General features: G+C 40.2%; 1 protein-coding gene across 1 annotated transcript in view; it reads left to right on the forward strand.

Annotated features, from left to right (window-relative positions):
* PITPNC1 (phosphatidylinositol transfer protein, cytoplasmic 1) overlaps window positions 1-13,831 on the forward strand; it is a 270,267-nt gene extending 256,436 nt beyond the window's left edge. Inside the window, exons 9-10 of the mRNA XM_010856400.1 lie at window positions 5,449-5,567; window positions 9,217-13,831. Of these exons, the coding sequence (XP_010854702.1) occupies window positions 5,449-5,567; window positions 9,217-9,222 (125 nt within the window). The 3' untranslated portion in view covers window positions 9,223-13,831. The remainder of the gene's footprint in view (window positions 1-5,448; window positions 5,568-9,216) is intronic.
* Window positions 13,832-23,269: the final 9,438 nt, after the last annotated feature.

Consider the following 23,269-nt stretch of genomic DNA (forward strand, 5'->3'; position numbering starts at 1 on the left):
CTGACTCAAAGGCTAGCATTAGCTGGTTGATTTCACCAAGCCAGCGTTTTTTAATGGTTGCAGGTTTCCTGAATCATGAATTTAAGTCCCATGTCTCTTAGGCAGCATTTTATGTGTATCTGCTTACATTCATTTTTCTGGAAAGAACCCGTTGTACTCCATCACATTTTCAAAGGGATCTGTGACTCTGCTCTCCACCTCCCCAGATTAAGAACTGCAGAAAAATCATAACTGTAGATTACAATTCTAGATCTTGTGATCTGAATTACAAGGAAAGGGTATACACCAAGCCTTGAGGATTAGCTACTTTCACTACAGGAAAAAAAAAAAGTAAATTGTTTGTAATAAGCACCTGTTGAATTTATAGCCTTTTTAAAAAAAAAAAAGCGCTTCCCAAAGGATGGGCCACCATTTTGTTGAAGTCAAAGGGGTATCAGACATAATTCTTGATTGCTGGAGCTTCCTCTAACCCAGCCACTTGTTTAAGACTTCCATTTTGACTAGAACACCAACAAAAGAAAAAGTTACTTCTGTTTAGGCTGACAGGCCTGGAAATGGAGAGAAAATATTTGTAGAAGGAAATAAAATATAATATGCCATTGGCTAGGTCATTGAATTAAGCTATATGACTCTTTTTTTGAAAGTTATATAATTTTTTTTAATTTTTTAAAATATATATTTATTTTAATTGGAGGTTAATTACTTTACAGTATTGTATTGGTTTTGCCATACATCAACATGAATCTGACTCTCTATTAAAACTGTATAATGAAGGAAAATTTCTGACTGCAGACATTTTGTTTGGTGGCATTTGGAGCATCTCTGTACATTCAGCTGACTTCTACCCTAAAGGCCTTTCAGATATACAATCTTGCCTCCACTTCCAGTGAAATCTTTAATAAAATGATTGAAAGAAAATTGCCACCATAAACAAAGCTGAACGATTAAGAGAAGCTATTTGTGATATATGTAGCCAACGGAGGACTAATATCCACAATATACAGAGAGGTCCTATAAATCAAAAATCCAGCACTCACTAGAAAAAAGGTAAACAACCTGAATAGGTAAACCATGGAAGAAGAAATGCAAATAACCAGTGTCTTCTCTACTAATCACAAGAAATGAAAATAGCAAGAAGATATGACATTTGACCATCTGATAGCAAAATTTAAAACGAGCGATAATAATCCATTTTTGTATAGGTGGGAGAACACACTAACAGTTTCCATAAAAACTGATGATGGGAAATATAAATAATCTGTGGCCCAGTAATCCCAGCTCTAGATACGCATTCTTAAGGAATGCACATACATGTTCCTGAATATAAATACAAAGCTATTCAGTGTAGTGTTGCTGATAAGAGCTAAAATCTAGTCTCCATGTAAATGTCCTTCAACAGAAATATGGTCAAGTAAATTATGATACCACTCATATGATAAGTATTGTGTGTTAAAAAGAATGAGGTAGTTCTGTATGTACTGGTATGGAAATATGTTCATTTTCCATTAGTGGAAAAAGTGAGCCAGATCAACTTGTATCATATAGTAGACTATAGTATGATTCCATAAATGTGAAAATAAATGAGACTGTATGTGTGTGTGTAATGTGCATGTGTAACACATGCAAATTCATAGGAAAAAACCTGTCAGTGGTTATATCCAGAAGGAATAGGAAACAGGAAGTTAAAAGAGATCAAACTCTTTTCTCTATATAATCCAGTACTATTTGAATTATTTCTATGGAATATAATTCACACATTAGTTGAGTGATTCAGTAAGTAAATAATAATTGAAATCCACATTTTATAACAAAACAGAAAATAGTTGAAGCAGACCAAGACTCATACAGAGGTATATTTTGCTTAGTTCATGGTTTAAGAAATTGAAGGAGCTTCTTAACAAATCCTCTGAGTCCAGAGCTTCTATAATAAAGCTGGGCTGGTGGTAGAGGAGAGGGTTCTACCCAGGCCAATTTAGTGTGACTGTCACAACCCACTCCAGTACTCTTGCCTGGAGAATCCCATGGACGGAGGAGCCTGGTGAGCTACAGTCCACGGGGTCGCAAAGAGTCGGACATGGCTGAGCGACTTCACTTTCACTTTCACATGCTGGAATAGAAGACTGGGGTCTGCTTATTCTCTCACCTGAAAGAGGGTGAGAAAAAGAAGGACAGAAACGATCTTGCAAGAGGACAAAGACAGGAAGTCTTGAAACAAAGAGAATATTTATGCCGCCAGATGATCAGTCACCCTCTAATGGCCAAGTGTCAAAGATACTGGGATACAGCTTCCTTATCAGAAGAACTTTGGAACTAGGTCCAGTAGTCTTAAATCAGGCCATTAGGCCAGTATTACATGTTTAAGAAGACTTCATTTAAGAAACTCTACATGAAAAAAGTAAATATGACCTTTCAGATCTGTAAATTAAGGGATAATTAAATTCAGTTATTTGCAAAATAATTGACATAGGATTCCTTTAAGAGTTTATCTGATATACATAAGCACTGTTTTGCTGGGGACAAAGAGATCTGAACCTAAACTGTGAGAAGTCGCTCTGATCCTTGAAAATCAATTAGTAATGAAGATGAATCAACTCCAAAAGTATAATCCATCATCGGGCATGTGTAATTGAATTTACTAAAAAATTGACTCATTTATAGATTTCAAGGTAATACACTTTGCTGAAGCAAGATGTAGTGCATTCTATCAGATAACCTGAATAAGAACATTTTCACTTGATTTGGCTTTCCATAAATTATTGAGGAATATTGACATCATTTCCATAAGCATGCATGGTATGAGAGGATAGTTCACGATTTAGACAAACATTTTCCTTCAGCATTGGCTGGGACCAAATTATCATTATCTTTTAGAGAACACCCTGTACTAGAAGGTTCATTCTTTTTTCTGTTTTTTGTCTGTTCATGGCAGTGAAAACACTGAATCCTAACCAGTAGATCACCAGGAAACTCCCTAGAAATGTTCATTATTATGTGGTCTAATTGAGAGATTTTTTTTCTTTAAGATGAAGTTTTCTGCTACTGTTTCTAAACTCTTCATTTTAAAAAGGGGGGGATCATGATTCTAAAATCGGCAAATACTCTTTTCTAAAGTGTATCTTCTTATACAAGTGCAAATTGATGGTATCCATCTTCTAAGGACCCCAAATAATTGATTTTGAAATAGCATTCTCTTTCCTTTTTTTTTCTTTAACACTCTTTCTTTCTTAGAGAAATAATTCAGATTTGATGTAGAAAATTTAGAAAATATAGATAAGCAAAAGGAGAAAATTAAAATTTCAACTCCTCAAAACAATCACTGTTAACATTTAGAAGTGTATCCTTTTGTTTTTTTTCTGGCAAAAATGATTTCTTTTACCTCCAATATTTTATTTAACAATATACCAAAGCCATTTCTTTATAGTGTTCAATATTCTTATGCATCATTTTTAATTGCTGCATAATACTATCAGGCCCCAGAGTTGTTTTCAATTTTTCACTATTATGAACAAGCTAATAATGAGTATCTTCATTATTAAATCTTTCTTCACATCCATAAAAATCTTTGAAAGTCCCTAGTCACACAGTTTAAGCCCCTGTTAACATTGAGCTAATTAAAGGTAAAGAATGATTTCCGTTGAGATTCACTAGAACAAAGAAATGAAGCCTCCTTTGTTTTTGTTTTTAAAATCACTAGCATGCCAGTGAGGGGGGAAATAAAGTGTCTAATGAACGTATGTATAAAGAAATTTCTTTAATTTTAAACTCTTAATTTAAAATGATCTCAGTATTCATTCCAGGTATATTTGGGTTTAAGAACTTTTGATAACCGGGCATTGAAATTAAAGTGGTTGTATTGAAAGGATGTTACTATTGTTAACAAAGATGTTTTGTTCTATTCACAAAGCAGCATCTCTTTACTGCTTTGCAGTTACCTTGATTTTCTAAAAGAAAAGCATGCTCTGCGCTTGGCCAGACTGTTGCTTAGCATTCTTGATACCTACATTGCTTATGGATGGCATTTTTGATTAACGGTTTCAGGGTGTGGGGGTGTCACCATCTAAATAATATCACCCAGGTCTGGATTTAGAGCTGCCCTCCGTCTTGGCCCCAGACCACACTGAATTAATTCATAAACTTCTCGCAAGTCTGCCCTTTGGAATTGAAGAGACTCTCACGTGACACACAAGGGCTGATATAAAAAGACAGCAGACCACATGATGCAGAAAATACTAAGGGAAAAATTCCAGCTGTAAATACTCGCTCTAAATCCCCACCAAGCTAATTAGTGATCAAGGTGGTAGCTTGATTAACCTATTGTTGAGCGTGTACCATTCATTGTAAAGAGGCATGAAGTTAAATTCCGCCAGGAGAGTGGCAGAGGAATCCCCATCTGGGGAAACTGCTAATGAATTGTTGTAAAATTTCCAAGGAGTGGAGTGGGGAGTGCAGGATAAAGCAACAGAAACATTTAAAGTGAGACTAATTATTATTTTTATGCATTGCACATACCGAAGATAACAGGTTCTTTGTTGAAGTTTTTTATCCCTTGGATTTAGACAAGGTTTCTCAACCTTCTCGGCACCACGGACATTCTGGGCCAGATAATTCTTTGTCGGGGAGGGAGGAGGCCTGTGCTACCACATCCCTGGCACCTCCCGGCCACGTGCCAGTAGCACCTCCACCTTTGTCGTGACCACCAGAACTGTCCCCTGTTTAGAACCACAGGATTTAAGAAATTATTATTCTGAAATCCTGAAAACTCTGCAGAATCAGGCCCAAAAGTCGTAATGTCATGTGCCGTTTTATTGATAGAACTGTGTGGGTGGGAGTAGTGGCAGCCCATTTCATGCTGTTAGGCTAGACTTGAAGTTCGGGGTAGACGTGCACTCTCTGGCACCATGTGTTCTGTGCAAAAATACATCTCCGTGTGAGCACTGCACCCAAATCTCACCAGGAGCAGTGGGCATCGTTTCTCTGCCCTTAATGCCATGTCTCTTACAATAGCAATGAAAGTGTCCTTTCTGTTGTTGAACGCATTGCTGTAAAGAATCTCCAGATCTATTTTGAAAGGTATATGAAAGGTAAGTATTAAACCACACAAGCTTGACCCTGTCCCTTACAGGGATCTTCTAACCATGCTTTTAGGAGATCTCAGGCTGTAACCCTAGCTAATACTTCCTACCCACCTAACTCACTGTACAAGAATCACCCCTAAATAATCTCCATTCTTCTCAGCTCTAAGACTGTTTTGACTTAACTCCCTTGTATTCACTCCGCCTTTGGCTGGTTTAGCTAACTTTATGATTAACTCTTCATAAAGTTAGTGAGTTCCCCGCTTTTTTACTCCTCTCTTTGGCTTCTGCTAAGCTGCCATCGTCCCCTAAAGTCTCCCCCATTGAAAGTTCACCTTTAATAACGGAAGTTGCCAACGTCTTGACCTTCTTTCAGATATGACAATGGATGATGTTCGGGAATACGAGAAAAACATGCATGAACAAACCAACATAAAAGTTTGCAATCAGCATTCCTCCACTGTGGATGACATAGAGAGCCAGGCCCAAACAAGTGTATGTAGAATTTTTAAAACATGTTGCCCACTCTTTACCAAACGTACCCATAAACCGATCTTTGAAATGACTTCAAACGCATCAGTTCTCAAACTTCCACAAAAAAGCGTTGTAGCCCAGAGGCTGTCGGCGAAGAACCTGAGCTGGGTCTTAACTGGACGATGTTACCTCTTGCTTCCAGACATTTCTATTCTTTAAAGCCGCTTGACTCAGAGGTTACGTTGTCTTGGTCATAAAACCAAGAGTATAGAGAATGGAAACATTTTGTGGCCTGCACCACAGAAGAACAGAGGGCTAGAAACGGATGTCACACGAAAGCTAGAACATCAGTGCCAGTAACTTTTAAAGACGTAGTTAACGTTCAGTCCTTCATTTCAGGGAGGGCTATTGGCTCATCTGGTATTTTCAGTTTCTTTGCATTTGCTTTGAAATGCTTTCCACGGCTCTTTATGGCTGTCTTACCCTTGGTTCCTTTTTACTTAGGTTCCTGTCCAGATGGGGCTGCTGCCCACGCATACACACTGGATGAGCAGTGAGGTGGGGTGAGCTAGGTCCAGCTGGGGCCTAAGCCTCGGAGAGCCCAAGGGTATTTAATGGCACGTTGGTGACTGGGAGCCGACAGTGTGCTGTCTACATGCCAGCATCTTAAATATAGTTCCATCAGTCAACCACGCTTATGAGGAAGAATTACAGATAACAAAGAAAATGTAATCACCGAGTCATTTTCATGTATCTTTGGCCAGAGCTGTGGTCTCTTTGGGTGCCAGCTTGAGCCCGCTTGTCTGTCAGCCCCAGAATAATGCATATCAGCTATGTAAGAAATTGACAGGGTAGTTTCAGAAAATTGAGAGCTGGCTCTTGTTGTGAATGCTCTAGATTTGTGAAGACCTCTGGCTGCACCTTGGAAATGTCGAGTGAACTGAGAGCATGTCTTGGGAGTGTGCCCTGTCAGGCATTATGTGCTGCTTCTGGCTGCATGTGGCAGCCCTTGAGGCTGAAATGGCCCTAACTCTTCTTGCATGCCGTGATTGGATTTGCAGAAGCTGTTTGGATCAGACTTAACTGAAGTGTTCCTCTGGAGACGCTGGCCAGTTCCTATAGGGCTTCCCCCTTTCTCTGTCCCCGTTCTAAAGTTAGAAGTGCTCGTAAGGAAACCGTCCTTAAATTTCCATCACTCTCGGTTACCTTTTCTTCAGGAATGTTGATACCTGTCCCCTCTCAGCCACTGTCTGAAAGCTGCTCCCTATATAAGCATGACAAAGGAAACCAGAGGAAGGGGGAAGATGCCACGTAGCGAAGGATACTACACAGCGCTTTCCTCAGCCTAAGTTTTTACAGCTTACAGCTTAAGACTCTTAGTTTGGTTTTCTTTCCATTTTACTCTGATTATTACTGTTGGAAAGTCAGTTTACCGTTTAGATGGTGATACCTGGAATGGGTCTCCCCACGGGAAAGCCCGTGCATTCTCTGGCTGCAACTCAGAGCCCTTCCCATAACTTCAGTGTCAGAAATGCCCGTCTCCTCAGAAGTTACACAATGTGGTTATCTTTAAATGCATACCACACTTGCCTTATTCTTTGAAATTCCATTAAATTGGGAAGGGTCATTGATTTTTCCATATTTTTCTTCTCTATCATAATGAAAAAGTTGAAATCAAGAGGCTGCTGTCCATCACAAAATTACATGGGTGCTCAATAAATTTAGATGTACTTTCTGAGCAGAGACAAACTATATTGAAACTGGGCAAAATGAACATCCATGGCCCCAGCAATAAGGAAATAACAGTCTCCTTTTCAACTGAGCAGTTTCAACACTTTTCAAGGGAGAGAACTTCTAAGAGACTGAACAGGAGTGTAGAATCAAAATTCTGTACTTTGGGGGATTTCTGCCCCCTGCTGGATGTGTGGAGTAGCGCACCATTCAGCCACTTGTAAAGAAAACCTGATTTTTCAAAGATAAACTTTGCTGAAATTCACTGAAACTTTGCTGAGTCTCAGTTTTATTTTGAAATACCTCTCTTTAAAGAACTTAATCTTATTTCTTAGCTTATCTAGTAGCCTTAGTGTTCTAAGTGGTAAGTTTACAGGTACAGTTCTTGCTATATTCTGAATTTTATATTCTATCAACATGGGCATAATTTTTTAATTTCCTTTGTAAAAACTTTTCCCTTCCAGAAGATTTTAATAATTGTTCCCAATAAATACTCTTAAGGATTTTTTTAAACACATTTCTGGTTTGCTTTATGTTATGATATGACTATAGGTCATTTATCTTAATGACTAATACTATGTTATGAATATTCACTCCATAGTTAATATTTCCAAAGTGCCTGCATGCTTCATACTGGTTTATGTAGTGTCATCCAATGAAAGCTCACCAGCTAAGTTCATGGGAAAGGACACAAGTGAAAACATGGGTCTCTGGGAAGATAAAACAGGTACAGAAGCCCATGGTCAGCAGGTTTCACCTTTTACACCAGGACAAGCTTGTCGGTCTTCACTCAGAGCTTTTTTAATAAGACCAGTTACCTAGTTTCCCAGTTACCAGTAACAAAATTGGCAAAGGATACCAAGGATAGCCAGACTGAGAGTAATAATAGAGTGCCTAAGAATGAGAGAAGAAATGCCTCACTATATAAAGCAAATCAGTCCTAAGAAATGAGTCACCACTGTACTGGAGCACAGTGATATTCTTTCCATATATTATGTCTAATTGGTAGTAAGTGTGTGTAATACATTATTTAATGTATTTACATTAGGGAAGGCTTTGCCTTTGAAAGAATTTTTTTTTAACTTTCTCACATAAGAACATTTCGGACATTTGGCAAGTCTGTATCATCTGACAATGCCTGTTAAATAAGGCGTCACTGAATTTATTTCTTGGATGCCAAATAACGTTCTTTTTTCTTTTAAATGAAATTCGCACTGATTTTGTGTTGCTCTCTTTTTCTTCTCTGCTCTTTTTCTTCTTATGTTTCCTTGAGAAACTGTTTTGTTTCCTTGGTTTGTGGATAATTAGAAAAGTTTGTTGTTGCTGTCCCATCTTACTTGTTTTTTCATCTGCAAAGATCTCAGGATGGATGCATAGTTAGGAAACAAGTAACTCCTAGAATGCAAAAAGTATATTTATTGAACAAGAGGATAACATGTTGAGAAATTCTGATCATCTGTCTGTTTACCCTGTAAAGGTAAACTTGTCTTTTCATGATCTAAAGTAGTTGTTAATATGTATCATTTGGGGCCACTGATTGCTTTAATTACCTTCCTTTTGTAGAAAAGATGGCCAGGTCTAATAATAGCTCCATATACCAGCCTTGTCCACAGCACACAGATGTACAGACACACACAGCTTGGTGTGGTTTTGTGCTCGCCTGATAAACTCGTCTTCAGAATACTTAAAGTACTCATTGAAAGTGCTTTGGAAAATCTTGGATGGATGTTCATAAAGGAATATTGTTTCAGAGGTCAGCCTCAGTAAAAAGGAAAAATTCAGGGTTTAGCATTTCAATGCTAATTTGGGCTAATAATCTGGAGAGCCCCCTTAATCATAGGATTCTAATAGCTCCTTTAAAAAGGCAGAGAGATGAATCCATTTGTGTCTCTTCCAAATACGTGCTCATTTTTTTTTCTTTCTATTTTTTGCCTTTAAGACATGACAATGGATGAAGTCCGAGAATTTGAACGAGCCACTCAGGAAGCCACCAACAAGAAAATTGGCGTTTTCCCACCTGCCATTTCTATCTCCAGCATCCCCCTGCTGCCGTCTTCAGTCCGCAGTGCCCCTTCGAGCGCTCCATCCACTCCTCTGTCCACTGACGCACCAGAATTCCTGTCAGTTCCCAGAGATCGGCCCCGGAAAAAGTCTGCCCCAGAAACTCTCACACTTCCAGACCCTGAGAAAAAAGCCACCCTGAATTTACCTGGCATCCACTCTTCAGATAAGCCATGTCGGCCCAAATCAGAGTAACTTCACATGAATATTTCATGGGGTTTTATATTTTCGGTTTTGGGTCTTATTTGTTTTTAAGGATCTTCTGATATAGAAAAAGACTGCTTTGTCACTCAGACATGTCCCTTTGATCTCTTGAGTGTGCATGTGATTAAGTAATTTCACATAGAATATGACTGCCTAAGTCTGCCACAGGGTGTCACGTTAGATGTAAAATGCAGGACTTGCGAAGGACAGAAGAGATCTGTGGCCGCAGCTTGTCGCCAGGGAGGAAGCCTTGTTTATTGGGCATTTGATGAGGTTGGCATGGACTTCAAGGGTAAATAAATGAAAACTTTACACCACTGTGTTACAAGGTACAGTAAAATAATGAAGTTAAGTTTCCTCCCATCAAACGTGGAATTCTCAAAAATTTTCTCAGGCATTACACACCTAATTGTTAAATTTTGAACTGCTCCTTATCAATACTTGAATACCAGAAGTTACTAAGATTCCTATTTTGGTTAGTCTGACTCAGGATTTGGGGCCTAATTAACTCTTTAAATTTTTTGGAAATTTTAATTATCAACTTGTAGAGGCTCCAAGTGCAATTAACAATAACTTATTGATACCTTTCATAGAATTTAATAAAAATGCCACTTGTTTCAGTCTTTTAATAACTTCCCCTTTGTGCCCTTGTGGCCTCAGAAATCTTTAAGAATTACATGGATAAATATGACCATAACAGACTGATATTGAATGGTTTGGTTTAGGAACCAAGAGACCCAGGTGAGGCAAATGTCTTTTTTTTTTTCCCTACAGGTATCAACGAGCCTTACGTCATTTGTTAAGATTCTCAGAATTTGCAGTTAATTGAGTAGAATTCACTGACTCTGCTTATTCAGAGAAGTTCAGGGTAGAGTAAGCTGCCTGGACTTTAACACTGTCAGACTTGTCTCCATCCCTTTAATGGGACAGGGATATTCTTAATAATATCTGGACCTCCCTGGAATACATTACCATCACTGGACCTTAGAAAAGATTGTCATTCTCTTGTTCCTTACTTGAAATCCAAATATCAGGAAGATGGCAAAAGTTGAGTCAACACCATTAGGTAGAAGGAGAAAGTGAGCAGAACGGCTAACTCTTATTTATAGAGTGAAAAGAAGTTATAAAAGATGCCCCTCTGGCCAGCTTTCTTTTCTGAGGGTCTTGGTAATGCAGGATTAGACTCAAGGTTGACGGGAGACAAGATCATTCACCAAAGTGGCAGAAAGAGAACTCTCTTTTAATCTAAAGAGAAAACCTGCCACCTTTGCACCTCACTGCCTTTAAACACAGAAGGAAGAGTAAACAGAATCTAGCCTTTGTCCTCCAAGGGTGGAAGAGAACAAGGTAATTGGGCAACTCCAAGGCCCCAGCTAGCCTTCCTGACCATAACCTCCGACCTCAGGAAAGGGACTTTCCCCAAACGCAGATTCCAAAGGAAACCACATAGACCAAGGAGCGCGTCCTCTTCCTCTTACACAGGCTCTCAGCCAGGGGGCCCTGCCTGCTTCTCTCTCTCGTGCCCAGCACTCTGCGTAGTGTTCTTCAAGTTACAAACTCTCCCAAGGTGCAAGTGCTGGCCCCAGGAGCCCAGCACCAAGCATTCTAAGTCGTATGTCAGGTTGTCAAGATCATTTCGTAACCTGTAGGTTGACACGTAGCTTAATAAACATATAAATAAACCCAGAACTCAAAGGAAACCCATTGCAACTAGCTTAGATCAACAGTGCATCTCTTCCCTAAGGATAGTGCCACAGTAAGATGCCCTCTTTGCATGGTACGGTAGCATGATTTTTGCTTGTGGGGAAACTCGATCTTTTATCCAGAGCTCTTGGACTTCTCAATGGCTCCCTTTCAACACAGTAGTACTTAACAAGAATGTCTGGCTTCAGGAAGCAAAATTCTCCTTTCAGAAGACACTTGCACAGCGTATGTATTTGCTTAACATTTGCAAGCTGAAATCAGGATGGGGTGGGATCACGATATTCGCATGGAATGGATTTGTTTTGAGCACGTTGTTAACACATCTGGCACCTAGTTTTTCTGTCGATGCCATAGCTCATTTTCCATTTTTGTAAAGTAGCTTCCTCTATCAAAGTCAACAGTTCTATATGCTTTAGAAAGCTAATTCCTGGTTTCCTACTGTGAATTTTCTTTCTCCTATAGCCAGTATAATACCACAGACATTACTCGCAAAACTACCACAGATAGTGTGATTCTTAGCCAACAAATATGTGTGGTCTTAGAGTATATTCAGTTTTTCTGTCTACATGTGGTTCGCGTGCATTTTCAAAGCGGGGAGGGGTGCCAATATTCTTTTAGCTGCTTCGAATATTTAATCCAGTCATCACAAGGCATAAATGGCTTCAATATTTTATCTATCTTGATTTTCAAGTGTCATTTCACAGTCTTCATACATGGATTTGTTTTTTGTGGGGTACAAGCCTGCAATGAATGTGTATATAGAACATTACTAATTCCTATAAGGATGGAAATTAAATGGCTGCATGATGGAAACTTAGAAGAAAAAAACCAGAAACTTGAATTAATTAAGCATGTTTTGGGGAAAAAATAGAATCTTAACTCAGTGCCTCTGTCTGCAATGTGGAAACCTTCAACTTTGTTCACCAAAATTGTATTATACCTGTATATATATAAATATAGTATGGCAAGTCCAACACCATCAGTTTTAAGTCTCTAGTAGCCAAATTAAAATAATCCACAGAATAACATTTATGTTCACCCCATCTTTGTCTCTCGTGTTAGTGGAGACCATCAAGATGAACATAAATTTCATTACTTTGGATGGACTTCAAATTAGAAAATGCCCCTGTGCTTTTCATTGGCTGTCAAACAGATCATTGCTTTAGCTGTGCTTTTCCAGGACAAGAAGGCCTCAGTGTTTTTACTGCATAAACTTTGTCAGAAGTCAGCTCTGAAGACCTTTCATTTTCCTACTTTTGAGCTAGAATAAGGCAAAGCAAAGAAAAAAGCATAACAACAGAGGAGTCCGTGACCTTCTTCAGTTACCACATTGTAACTGAAACAATATGCATTTATTCATGAACTAATTTATAAACCCTTCTGTTTTGGCTTTGCATTTGGGTGTGGGGAAAATGGCTTTAATTTATTTGAAGGCATTAGCCACATTTCTGGTTGTGAAAATAAATCTCTAACTAGCGCAATTGTGCATGTCTTATGTAGACTCAAAAAACACAACAGGACTCCCAAGTGTTATTATATGGTTTTCTTCCAAGACAGTATAATAAACAGTGACCTAAGAGTAGATTCTGACACTTCTCGAGAAATCGTTTTTCCATGAAAATTTCATGGCTAATGAATTTATGTGTACTTTTAAATCCTACTCACCTTAGCTCCTCTTCATGGCCCAAAGACAACTTGCACTGGCTTGCATAGGTCAACAACAGTTGTACTTTTCAGAAGGGCCAGAGTATAATTTTACTCCATATGTGATGCGTATTCAGATACTCCCAACACAGAAGGATTGTTTAAATAGTTTTAGTCTCTTTCTGATCATCTGGTTCAGTAGGCTGGGTGACAATATGCCATCTGAGCCATAATTCTTTAAAAAAAAAAAACCTGTCCAGCAACTGCAACTGATCATAAATAGACTGCTTAAAACTATTCTTTCCTGCTGAAAATGAAAGGTTACAGAAGAGCACAGCAATGGCTTATGGAGGCAATGCATACTGGGTTCTCCTGTGTTCTACCTTCCAATCAGTCTGTTTCATTTGAAATGTAAGTGTTTAAGCTTTTTAGGAGTTAGTGCAATAAGAGAATGTGAATATGTTGAGACCTTTCCAGATGCTGTTATTAATTATCATTTTGTTGTTAACAAACGCTTTAGGATAAGCCTCTCTCAGTGTTTTTGCTTAAAATCAAAAGCCTGTCTGTCGAGTTGCAAGTCTCCCCTCAGTTTCTGTGTGTCTCCAAGAGGGGCTGTTTGAGTTGATGTTGTACCTGTGCTGCTTACATGTAGCTTCAAGTGTCAATTTTAGTGTTTACATCGAGAACTGGGATCTTGATTAGTTAAATGGTCGATACACCACTGCCACAGCTGAAGGACCAAGTTCTGGAATGCACAGTGTGATAGACAGCAAAGCAAACAGAAGTTGATCTTCACACATCTTAACTGTGCCAGGAAGCCATCCTCCTATGTCATTTTGCAGCCGTTTTGTGTTTTTTTTTCCCAGTTATTTATTATTGATAATAACTTACTTTTTCTTACATTCTGTTGTAAATAAAGTACAAACCAATCTTCTTTCCAAGTGTATCTTCCTCTCTCTCTTTCTCAGCTCTTTCCAAGGGAATGTTGACAAATTGGGAATTTGTGGGTTGATGGGGAAAGAAGCTATCAAGGGAGAAAGAACAAGCCAATGGCTGGTTCTTAGGCGACTTGTATGCAAAGAAGTGTCTAATAGGTATCTTCTGGGCTTAGCCCTTGGTAGGAAATGCCTAGGTGCCAGTTCTATCCAGCTAAAAAAATCACCGAAGTGAGTCTGTAACCTAGTGGGACCACCCGACAGATTCTTGGTTCCCACTCATCAAATATGAGGCAACAGTCTTGAGTGATAACCAAGAAGAATCTCCCCAAGGTAATCTGTAGGAACACCACCCCAGGGGAACACCAGATTCTCTCCACAGCAGAGCAAGCCAGTTTGAGCTGAGCTGAAATCACTCTGATCTGATGAGAGTTTCTCCAACTCAAGTAGCTCCTGTTGTTCACAGAAGGGTCCTCTGGGGATGGAAGAGTGAGCACAGAAATGCTTCACCCTCCTTGTTCCATAGCTGCCTCGGAGCTTAGCCAGAGCTCTCCCTCCTCTTCTATTCAACCCTGTAACAAATGTCAATGTCCGTATTTATTTTGTTGAAGTGTAGTTGATTTACAATGTTGTTAATGTCTGCTGTGCAGCAAAGCGATTCCATTATATATATTCTTTTTCATATTATTTTCCATATTTCATATTTTCCAGTTTTTCATATTCTTACGATTTGTCACGAGACACTGAGTAGGGTTCCCTGTGCCATAGTAGGACCTTGTTCAGCCATCCATATACTATTAGTATAATAGTTTGCATCTGCTAATCCCCAGCTCCCAGTCCTCTGTCTGCCATCCCCCCGCCCTCTTGGCAACCACAGTTCTGTTCTCTATATCTGTGAGTTCTATTTGTACATATGTTCGTTTGTGTCACATTTTCGATTCCACATATAAGTGATATTGATTATGGTATTTGTCTCTCTGGCTTAAGTCACTTAGTATGATAATCTAGGTCTATCCATTTGCTGCAAGTGGCATTATTTCATTCTTTTTAATGATCGAGTAATATTCCTTTGTGTGTAAGTACCATGTCTTCTTTATCCATTCATCTGTCAATGGACACTGAGGTTGTTTTGGCTATTGTAAATAGTGCTGCCATGAACATAGACATGCATCTATGTTTCTGAATTATGGTTTTCTCTGGGCATATGTTCAGGAACATCCACATTATGTGCATTGATCTCTGCATCATATCAGGCCACAGCTTCCTCTAACAGTACACCACAACTACACTGAGGATTTTCCCCAAATTTGTGACTGTTCTTCAGTCGCTAAATCATGTTCGACTGTTTGCGACTCCATGGCCTGCAGCACGCAGGCTCCTCTGTCCTTCACTATCTCTCGTTTGCTTAAATTCATGTGCGTTGAGTCAATGATGCTGTCTAACCATCTCATCCTTTGTCGCCCCTTCTCCTTTTGCCTTCAATCTTTCCCAGCATCAGGGTCTTTTCCAATGAGTTGGTTCTTCGCATCAGATGGCCAAAGTATTGGAGCTTCAGCATCAGTCCTTCCAGTAAATATGCAGGGTTGATTTCCTGTAGGATTGACTGCTGCTGCTGCTGCTGCTGCTAAGTCGCTTCAGTTGTGTCTGACTCTGTGCGACCCCATAGACGGCAGCCCACCAGGCTCCACCATCCCTGGGATTCTCCAGGCAAGAACACTGGAGCAGGTTGCCATTTCCTTCTCCAATGCATGAAAGTGAAAAGTGAAAGTGAAGTCGCTCAGTCCTGTCTGACTCTATGCGACCCCATGGACTGCAGCCTACCGGGTTCCTCCATCCATGGGATTCTCCAGGCAAGAGTACTGGAGTGGGGTGCCATTGCCTTCTCCGGTAGGATTGACTATTTTTCCCCAAATTATGTAACACTAATTCAGTTACTTACCACTCCTGCCCTGCCTCTTAATTCATTCTTCAAAGCACATAAACTTCCCACATGTAGTTGCTGGCTGAAAGCCAACTTGGTACAGGCAGGCTAGCTGTTTATTCCTGGGGCCAAAGCAGTCCACTCTAGTATTCTTGCCTGGAGAATTCCAGGGACAGAGAAGCCTGGCTCCAGTATTCTTGCCTAGAGAATTCCAGGGACAGAGAAGCCTGGCAGGCTATAGTTCGTGGGGCCGCAAAGAGTCGGACACAGCTGGGTGACTAACACACACACACACACACACAGACTCTATAGGTGAGTAAATATTTGGATGCCTGATGTTGAATGCGTAGATGTTTATCACACCCCCAGTTCTCCTGGTCAGCTTTTAATCATGACATTATCTCATTTGAGTGTTAATCTTACATTTCTGAACACCCAAGTTCTTTTCTAAAACTTCCTGTTAACTTCACTACATTCACTTGGAATTTTTTGCCTCCAGCTTCCAACTGTACCTTGCCCTTTTGAGTTGAAGACAAATCATGTGTCGTTTCTCCAGCCCTAATCTGAAATATCCCTTTACAAAAATGTTAGTGTCAAACCCGAAGTTCTGATGGCTTTGAAACAACAATCAACCTTGTGTACATGTACGTTCGTGTGTGTGTGTGTGTGTGTGTGTGTGTGTGAGCCTGTAACTTATGTGGCTGACCCAGGCAAGCTGTTTTCCAGTTTGTTGTATTGACTTTCTCTGCTTAATTATTAGCCCTCTGCTATTCCACACTCCCATAAATTCTCCCTTTTCTACAGCATCCAACCTAGTAGGATGTCTCATTCAAGTCCAAACATTTAACTACTCCTTCGCCTGGGAAAAGGAGAAACAGCTTGGAACTTTGCCTTAATGTTCTTGCCCTGGTCCCAGCATGAAGGACTTGAGCTAATAAGTAGCCAAAGAAACTGGACATGGCCTCAGGTTCTACGAGAGTCCAGCCATTTGGTACAGCAACATTAAACCACTGAATCATACACCCGGAATTTAGGGGATACTCATGTTTAACTAGAAGTACAATCGTCTGCACTAAAGGCAGGCACAAACGACCAGGAGTCCTCACTTCCCCTCTTTTAATTTATAGAAAGATTCGGTCATCTGTCACTTAAGGGTGTTCAAGGACAGCCAGATCTGGACCTTTGTGATTTTGAGAAAGTCGTATTCTGAAATAACTTTCCTGCTCCCAAGGGATTCTGCATGCAAGCTGCTGGCAGTTTGCTGCTCTTCGGCAACCCTTGGGAATCGTTCTGTGATCTTCAGCACACAGGGGGATTATATTCAGAGCAGTCCAAAGATAGCTTGCTGCTCTCTGTCCAGTCTGTTCTTCAAGCCAGTCATCAGTATTAATGTGTGCTGTGCTTCTTCCCAGAGCACAATTTGAAAATTTATAAGTATGTCTACAAGCCTGAATTTTCCCACTCCTATCTTGGCGTTATTCCGTTTCTTTGCATTTTGACCCAGATTGTGAATTTTCTTTTCACCTTCATTAAGTACTTTGGAATTTGCCCTTCTGGGGAAGGTAACTCATAGATGCATATCTTTCTACCAAACACTTCAAGAATTTTGAATTATTTTGTAAACTACATTTGCTGTATAGCATGGCCGTCATTTTCATGGCTGTGTAATATTTCACTTTGGTTGGAAATCTGTCATTTAAATAGTTCCTTATTATTTGGCATATAGATTATTTTCTGGATTTTGTTATTATATATAGGGTTGTTGAGAACATCTTTGTAATATAGGTTATGTCTTCTTTTTCATTATTTGTTTTGGATAAGTTCCCAGAAATTGAACACTGGGTCAAAGGATATAAATATTTTTATGACTTTGAGTATTTTCTGCCAGTATCTCCTCCATAGAAAAATTCTACCAGTTTACAATTCCACTGACAATATATGAGTGAGAACATGTGTCTTTTTAAACAAGTATTTGCAGTTTTAAAAATTTGCGATTCTCAACTCGCTAAGCAGTGGCAAGCATCCATTCCCCACATAAGTCCTTTGTTCATTTAATATCTTTATTTTTTTTTTCATTTAATATCTTTAATACGCTCTTTCTGGGTGTTCCTGTGAGGAAGGACAAACCTAGACAAAGAAGTCCTCTGATTTATTTAGATATTCGGTGGCTTCCCTATCTTAGAAACATTGTCCGCTATAGAAACAAAAGCATAAGGAATTGCATTTAACTGAATAAACGCATCAATTTTTAAATTTATTTTTGATTTTTTTAAATTTTATTTTTAAACTTTACATAATTGTATTAGTTTTGCCAAATATCAAAATGAATCTGCCACAGGTATACATGTGTTCTCCATCCTGAACCCTCCTCCCTCCTCCCTCCCCATACCATCCCTCTGGGTCGTCCCAGTGCACTAGACCCAAGCATCCAGTATCGTGCATCGAACCTGGACTGGCAACTCGTTTCTTACATGATATTTTACATGTTTCAATGCCATTTTCCCATATCTTCCCACCCTCTCCCTTTCCCACAGAGTCCATAAGACTGTTCTATACATCAGTGATTTTATACTGGAGCATAATATACATACATTGGTGGCTCAGAAGGTAAAGAATCTGCCTGCAGTGCCAGAGACCCGGCTTCAGTCCCTGGGTCGAGAAGATTCTCCTGGAGAAGGAAATGGAAACCCACTCCAGTATCCTTTCCTGCAGAACTCCGTGGACAGAGGAGCCTGGTGGGCTACAGTTCATGGAGTCGCAGAGAGTCGGACACGACTGAGTGAGGCACTTTCACCCTGCTGCTTGCTTTCTTTCATAGTCGATTTACAATGTTGTAGAAGTTTTCAGATGAACAGCAGAGTGATTCGATTACTTGTTGTTGTTGTCTAGTCCCTAAGTCATGTCCAACTCTTTTGTGACCCCATACACTATAACCCACCAGGCTCCTCTGCCCATGGGATTTCCTAGGCAAGAATAACTGGAGTGGGTTGCCAGTTCCTTCTCCAGGGGATCTTTCCAACCCAGAAAACATCGAACCTTCATCTCTTGCATTGGCAGGTGGATTCTTTAACCACTGAGCCACCAGGGAAGCCCAACTATACCTGTATTCATTCTTTCTCAGATTCTTTTCCAATATGTCATTACAAAGTGCTGAGTGGAGTTCCCTGTGCTACACAGGAGGTCCTAGTTGGTTATCGAGCCTATATTACAGCAGTGTCTGTATGTTCATCTCTCCGCCCAGCCTTTCCTCTTTGGTAACCATAAGTTTGTTTCCAAAGTCTGTGACTGTGTTTCTGAACAAACATAAATGTAAAGCCATTTTGTTTTCATTTTTCACTGATGACAAACACTGAATGCATTTTTTTACTCGAGGATTTCCTGGAAACCACCATATATGTGCCATCCAGTTTTTTTGCTTTGTTTGTTTGTTTGTTTGTTTAACCAAGGGAGTAAAAACGTGAAATTTCCTTTAGAATTAGTGATTTCCTGATTCTAACAGAACCTGCCTAAAGGACAGAACAGAGTCCTTTCAAAGTCTCTCATTTAACTTGGAAAGAATGTGATGATGGATTACACGTGTGCTCCAAAAAAGGAAGGTAACAGTGCATCTCCTCTCGTGAGCCACGTGAGAGTCCTTCTGGAGGGACAGAGAATCTTTTCTCAAGGAGGATGGCCATTTCTCACTCATAACAAGGACAAGGTATAAAATTAAGCCTCGGGTTAGTTTGGAATCTGACTGCAGTCTTTCCTTTTTTTGCTGTCAGTGTTGTGTGTTGATGTCAGCTTTCTATTTTGAAAGAATTACAGATTCAAAAGACGTTACAAAGAAAGGTACATGGATGGTCTAAAACTTCCCGCAGTGATAACAGCTTATATAACTACCATACCATGTCACAACCAGGAAACTGACAGGGATACAATCCATAAAGCTTATGCAGATTTCAGCAGCCTTACACACACTCGTTGATGTGTGTGCAAGTGTGTGTGTATGATTCTATGCGGTTTTATCACTTGTGTGCCTTCATGTAACTCTTGTCACACTCAGTACACAGAACTACTCCATCACTATAGAACTCCCTCATTCTGTCCCTTTATTTATTTATTTTAGGTCTCAGCAAGTGGCATGTAGGATCTTAGTTCGCCAGCCAGGGATCAACCCGTACCACCTTCACTGGACTCACGGAGTCTTAACCACAGGACCGCCAGGGAAGTCCCTATACTGTCGCTTTATAAGCAAGCCCCATCTCCCCACGCCACCCCCCCCTCACCCTGTCCCTACAAAACTTTTAAAAACAAAGACAATATTTCACTGGGGGAAATAGCCATATCAATTTTTCTTTCTATTATAACACGCTCATTACAGCTTTCAAACTTCTATTAGGCTATTTTTCTATTGTGGTCAATGGCACTCCACTCCAGTACTCTTGCCTGGAAAATCCCATGGATGGAGGAGCCTAGTAGGCTGCAGTCCGTGGGGTCTCGAAGAGTCGGACACGACTGAGCGACTTCACTTTCACTTTTCACTTTCATGCATTGGAGAAGGAAATGGCAACCCACTCTAGCGTTCTTGCCTGGAGAATCCCAGGGGGATTCTGGTGGGCTGCCATCTATGGGGTTGCACAGAGTCGGACACAACTAAAGTATCTTAGCAGCAGCAGCAGCATACACCGCATAAGATTTATCCCTTTAACTATTTTAAGTGTATAGTTCAGTGGCACTAAGTATATTCACAATGCTGGGTGAGCATCACCAGCACTCATTTCCAGAAATTTTTCATCATCCCAAACAGAAACTCTGTAGATAAACAGTAACTCTCTCTCTATCCTTCCTCCCTCCAGCTCCTGATAACCTCTATTCTACTTCCTGTCCCTATAAATTTGCCTGTTCTGGATGTTTGCTATAAATGGAATCATACAATATTTGGCTTGTATCACTTTGCAAAATGTTGTCAAGTTCCATTCATTTTAAAGCATGTGTCAGACATTTTAAAAGGATTATTTTATTGGAAATATATCTGATAGGCTGATAAACACACCTTCCCGTGTGTTCCATTTTTTTTAACAGAAGTTTTCTAAAGCTGTGTGATGTTGTGTAAATCACTTCATCTTTCTGAGCCTTCATTTCTTTTTTTAAAAATAGTTTATTTATTTTTGGCTATGCTGCATCTTCATTGCCACAAGGGCTTTTTCTCCAGTTGCAGCGAGTCAGGGCTGCTCTCCAGTTTCGGTGCTCTGGCGTCTCATTGCAGAGCACAGACTCTAGACATGCAGGCTTCAGTAGCTGCAGCACGTGGGCTCAGTAGTTACGGTTCCCAGGGGAGCACAGGCTCAATAGTTGTGGCACACGAGTTTGGTCGCTCCATGGCGTGTGGGATCTTCCTGCATCAGGGATTGAATTCATGTCTCCTGCACTGGCAAGTGGGTTCTTTACCACTGAGCCACCAGGGCCGCCCAGCCTTCCTTTCTTTAAGTGTAACAGTAAGTGGCATATTTTATAGCTCAATGGCAAGTATGCAAAAATAAGATTGCCACCTGGTTGTGGAAGCTGCTGCTGAAGAACCATGAGAAAAAGAGAGTGTACAAACAAGTTCGAACAAAAGCCCCATGCGAAAGATGAGGTAGCTCATGAGAAAGAGACGTTGGCCATTTCCTAGAGCTCCATCATTATGCGAAGCTCCTTTCATTTCAAGTCTATTTTGAGTGAGTCTCTTCCTTTCAACCACAGGAGGTAACTAAAAGCAGTTGGGAAGTAGGTTGAAATGTCCTTTATAGACACAAGTTTGCCAAAGGAAACAAATGCAAGAAATGCAAATTTGTGTTTCCTTTCCAGGACTTCAACAAACATTAAAAACATCCCAAGTGAAAATGTTTCAAGAATAAGGTGAAAGACATTTCTGCTTCAAAAAAAAAAAAAAAAAACTATACAGATGAAGCCGGACCCGCAAAACCTGCTTCATTTTCATGCGTGCAAGTTGTAAAATAATTGTTTTACTCAAGTAAAGAGGGTTAAATGAGGGTATGTGGATTTTTTTCCCCCAACTTTAAACTTTTTATTTTGCACTAGGATATTGCCGGTTAACAGTGTCGTGGTAATTTCGGGCGAACAGTGAAGGAACTCAGCCGTACATATACATGTATCCATTCTCCCCGAAATCCCCTCCCATCCGGGCTGACACATAACATTGAGCAGACTTCCCTGTGCTATACAGTATGTCCTGGTTGGTTATCCACTTTAGATACAAAGGGCACTTGGTTTTTTTAAATAACAACAGCAGCAAACTGACCTGTGTATCCGGTGGGTTAACACTGTGTTGTATTCACATTCTTTTGAGCAATATGTTTTCTGTTCAGAATATAAAAATATCCAAAAGTTCCCTTTTTTCTGATTTGCAGGTGTAATTTAGATCTAAATGAAAAAGCTTCTTAGCATAATGAGACCTTCCCCAACCTGATGAACAACTTTTAAGTCAGATCTGATTAATACACAGAAAAACTCAACCAAGAAAGGCCAAGACTTTAATTGGTTTTGCTGAATACCAGCACCTCAGCTAAAACTCTTCAGTGATTCCTTTTAAATAAAATTGAACCAAAAGTACCCAAAGAAGCATTCATAGCTTAAAAATGAATCTTCAAATCTGAATCCAAATAGGAATCAACTATTTTCATTGCTTTGGTTGAGTTCCTTTCCTTCCCTCCTCTCTGCATCTTTCTTGATTCTTCAAAGGAAGAGCGAGGACTTTCCTGGTGCTCCAAGCTCCCAATGCGGTGGGGGAGGCCCCAAGTCCCATCCCTTGTCAGGGAACTAGATCCTACATGCCATGACTAAAGATTCCACATGCCGCCACTAAGACCAGGTACAGCCAAATAAATATTGGGCTTTCCTGGTGATCCAGTGGTTAAGAATCCACCTTGCAATGCAAGGCATCCTGGTTCCATTCCTGGTCCAGGAAGATCCCACATGCCGAAGGGCAATTGAGCCTGCGCTCTGGAGCACGCGAGCCACAACTACTGAAGGCCAAGCCCCTAGAGCCAGTGCTCCGCAACAAGAGAAGCCATGGCAGTGAGCAGTCTGAGCGCTACAGCTAGAGAAAGCCCTTGCACAGCACTGAAGACCCAGCAGAGCCAAAAATAAATATTTTTTAAAAAAAAGAAAACCAAGGAAAGGTGCGTTAAAAAGTAGACCATCTCGCTATCTTCTGAGTGGACAATCTTAGAGTCTTTCTTCCCAGTGAAAGCACTGAAACCCGTAAAGGGACCCCTAAGATTTCGTATGGTATTCTCTTCTCGCCCATTCCAAGGCTTTTGCTATTTCACTTTCCTCTCCAGCCCAAACATCTGGCCTATTCATGACCAATACACATAATGGTTCTCTAATCCTAGTCCCACCTGCTGTAATGCTGGCCACTGGGTCTCCAAGACCTTCCCTCAAACCCATCTCCCCACCCCCCAAACCCCCAAGACAATGGAAACCGCCACCCCTGTCTAAACGCTAGCAGATAAAGATGTCTCTCTGACATCCCAAAC

Source organism: Bison bison, unplaced genomic scaffold (assembly GCF_000754665.1).
Source record: "Bison bison bison isolate TAMUID 2011002044 unplaced genomic scaffold, Bison_UMD1.0 scf7180017864371, whole genome shotgun sequence".
Lineage (NCBI taxonomy): Eukaryota > Metazoa > Chordata > Mammalia > Artiodactyla > Bovidae > Bison > Bison bison.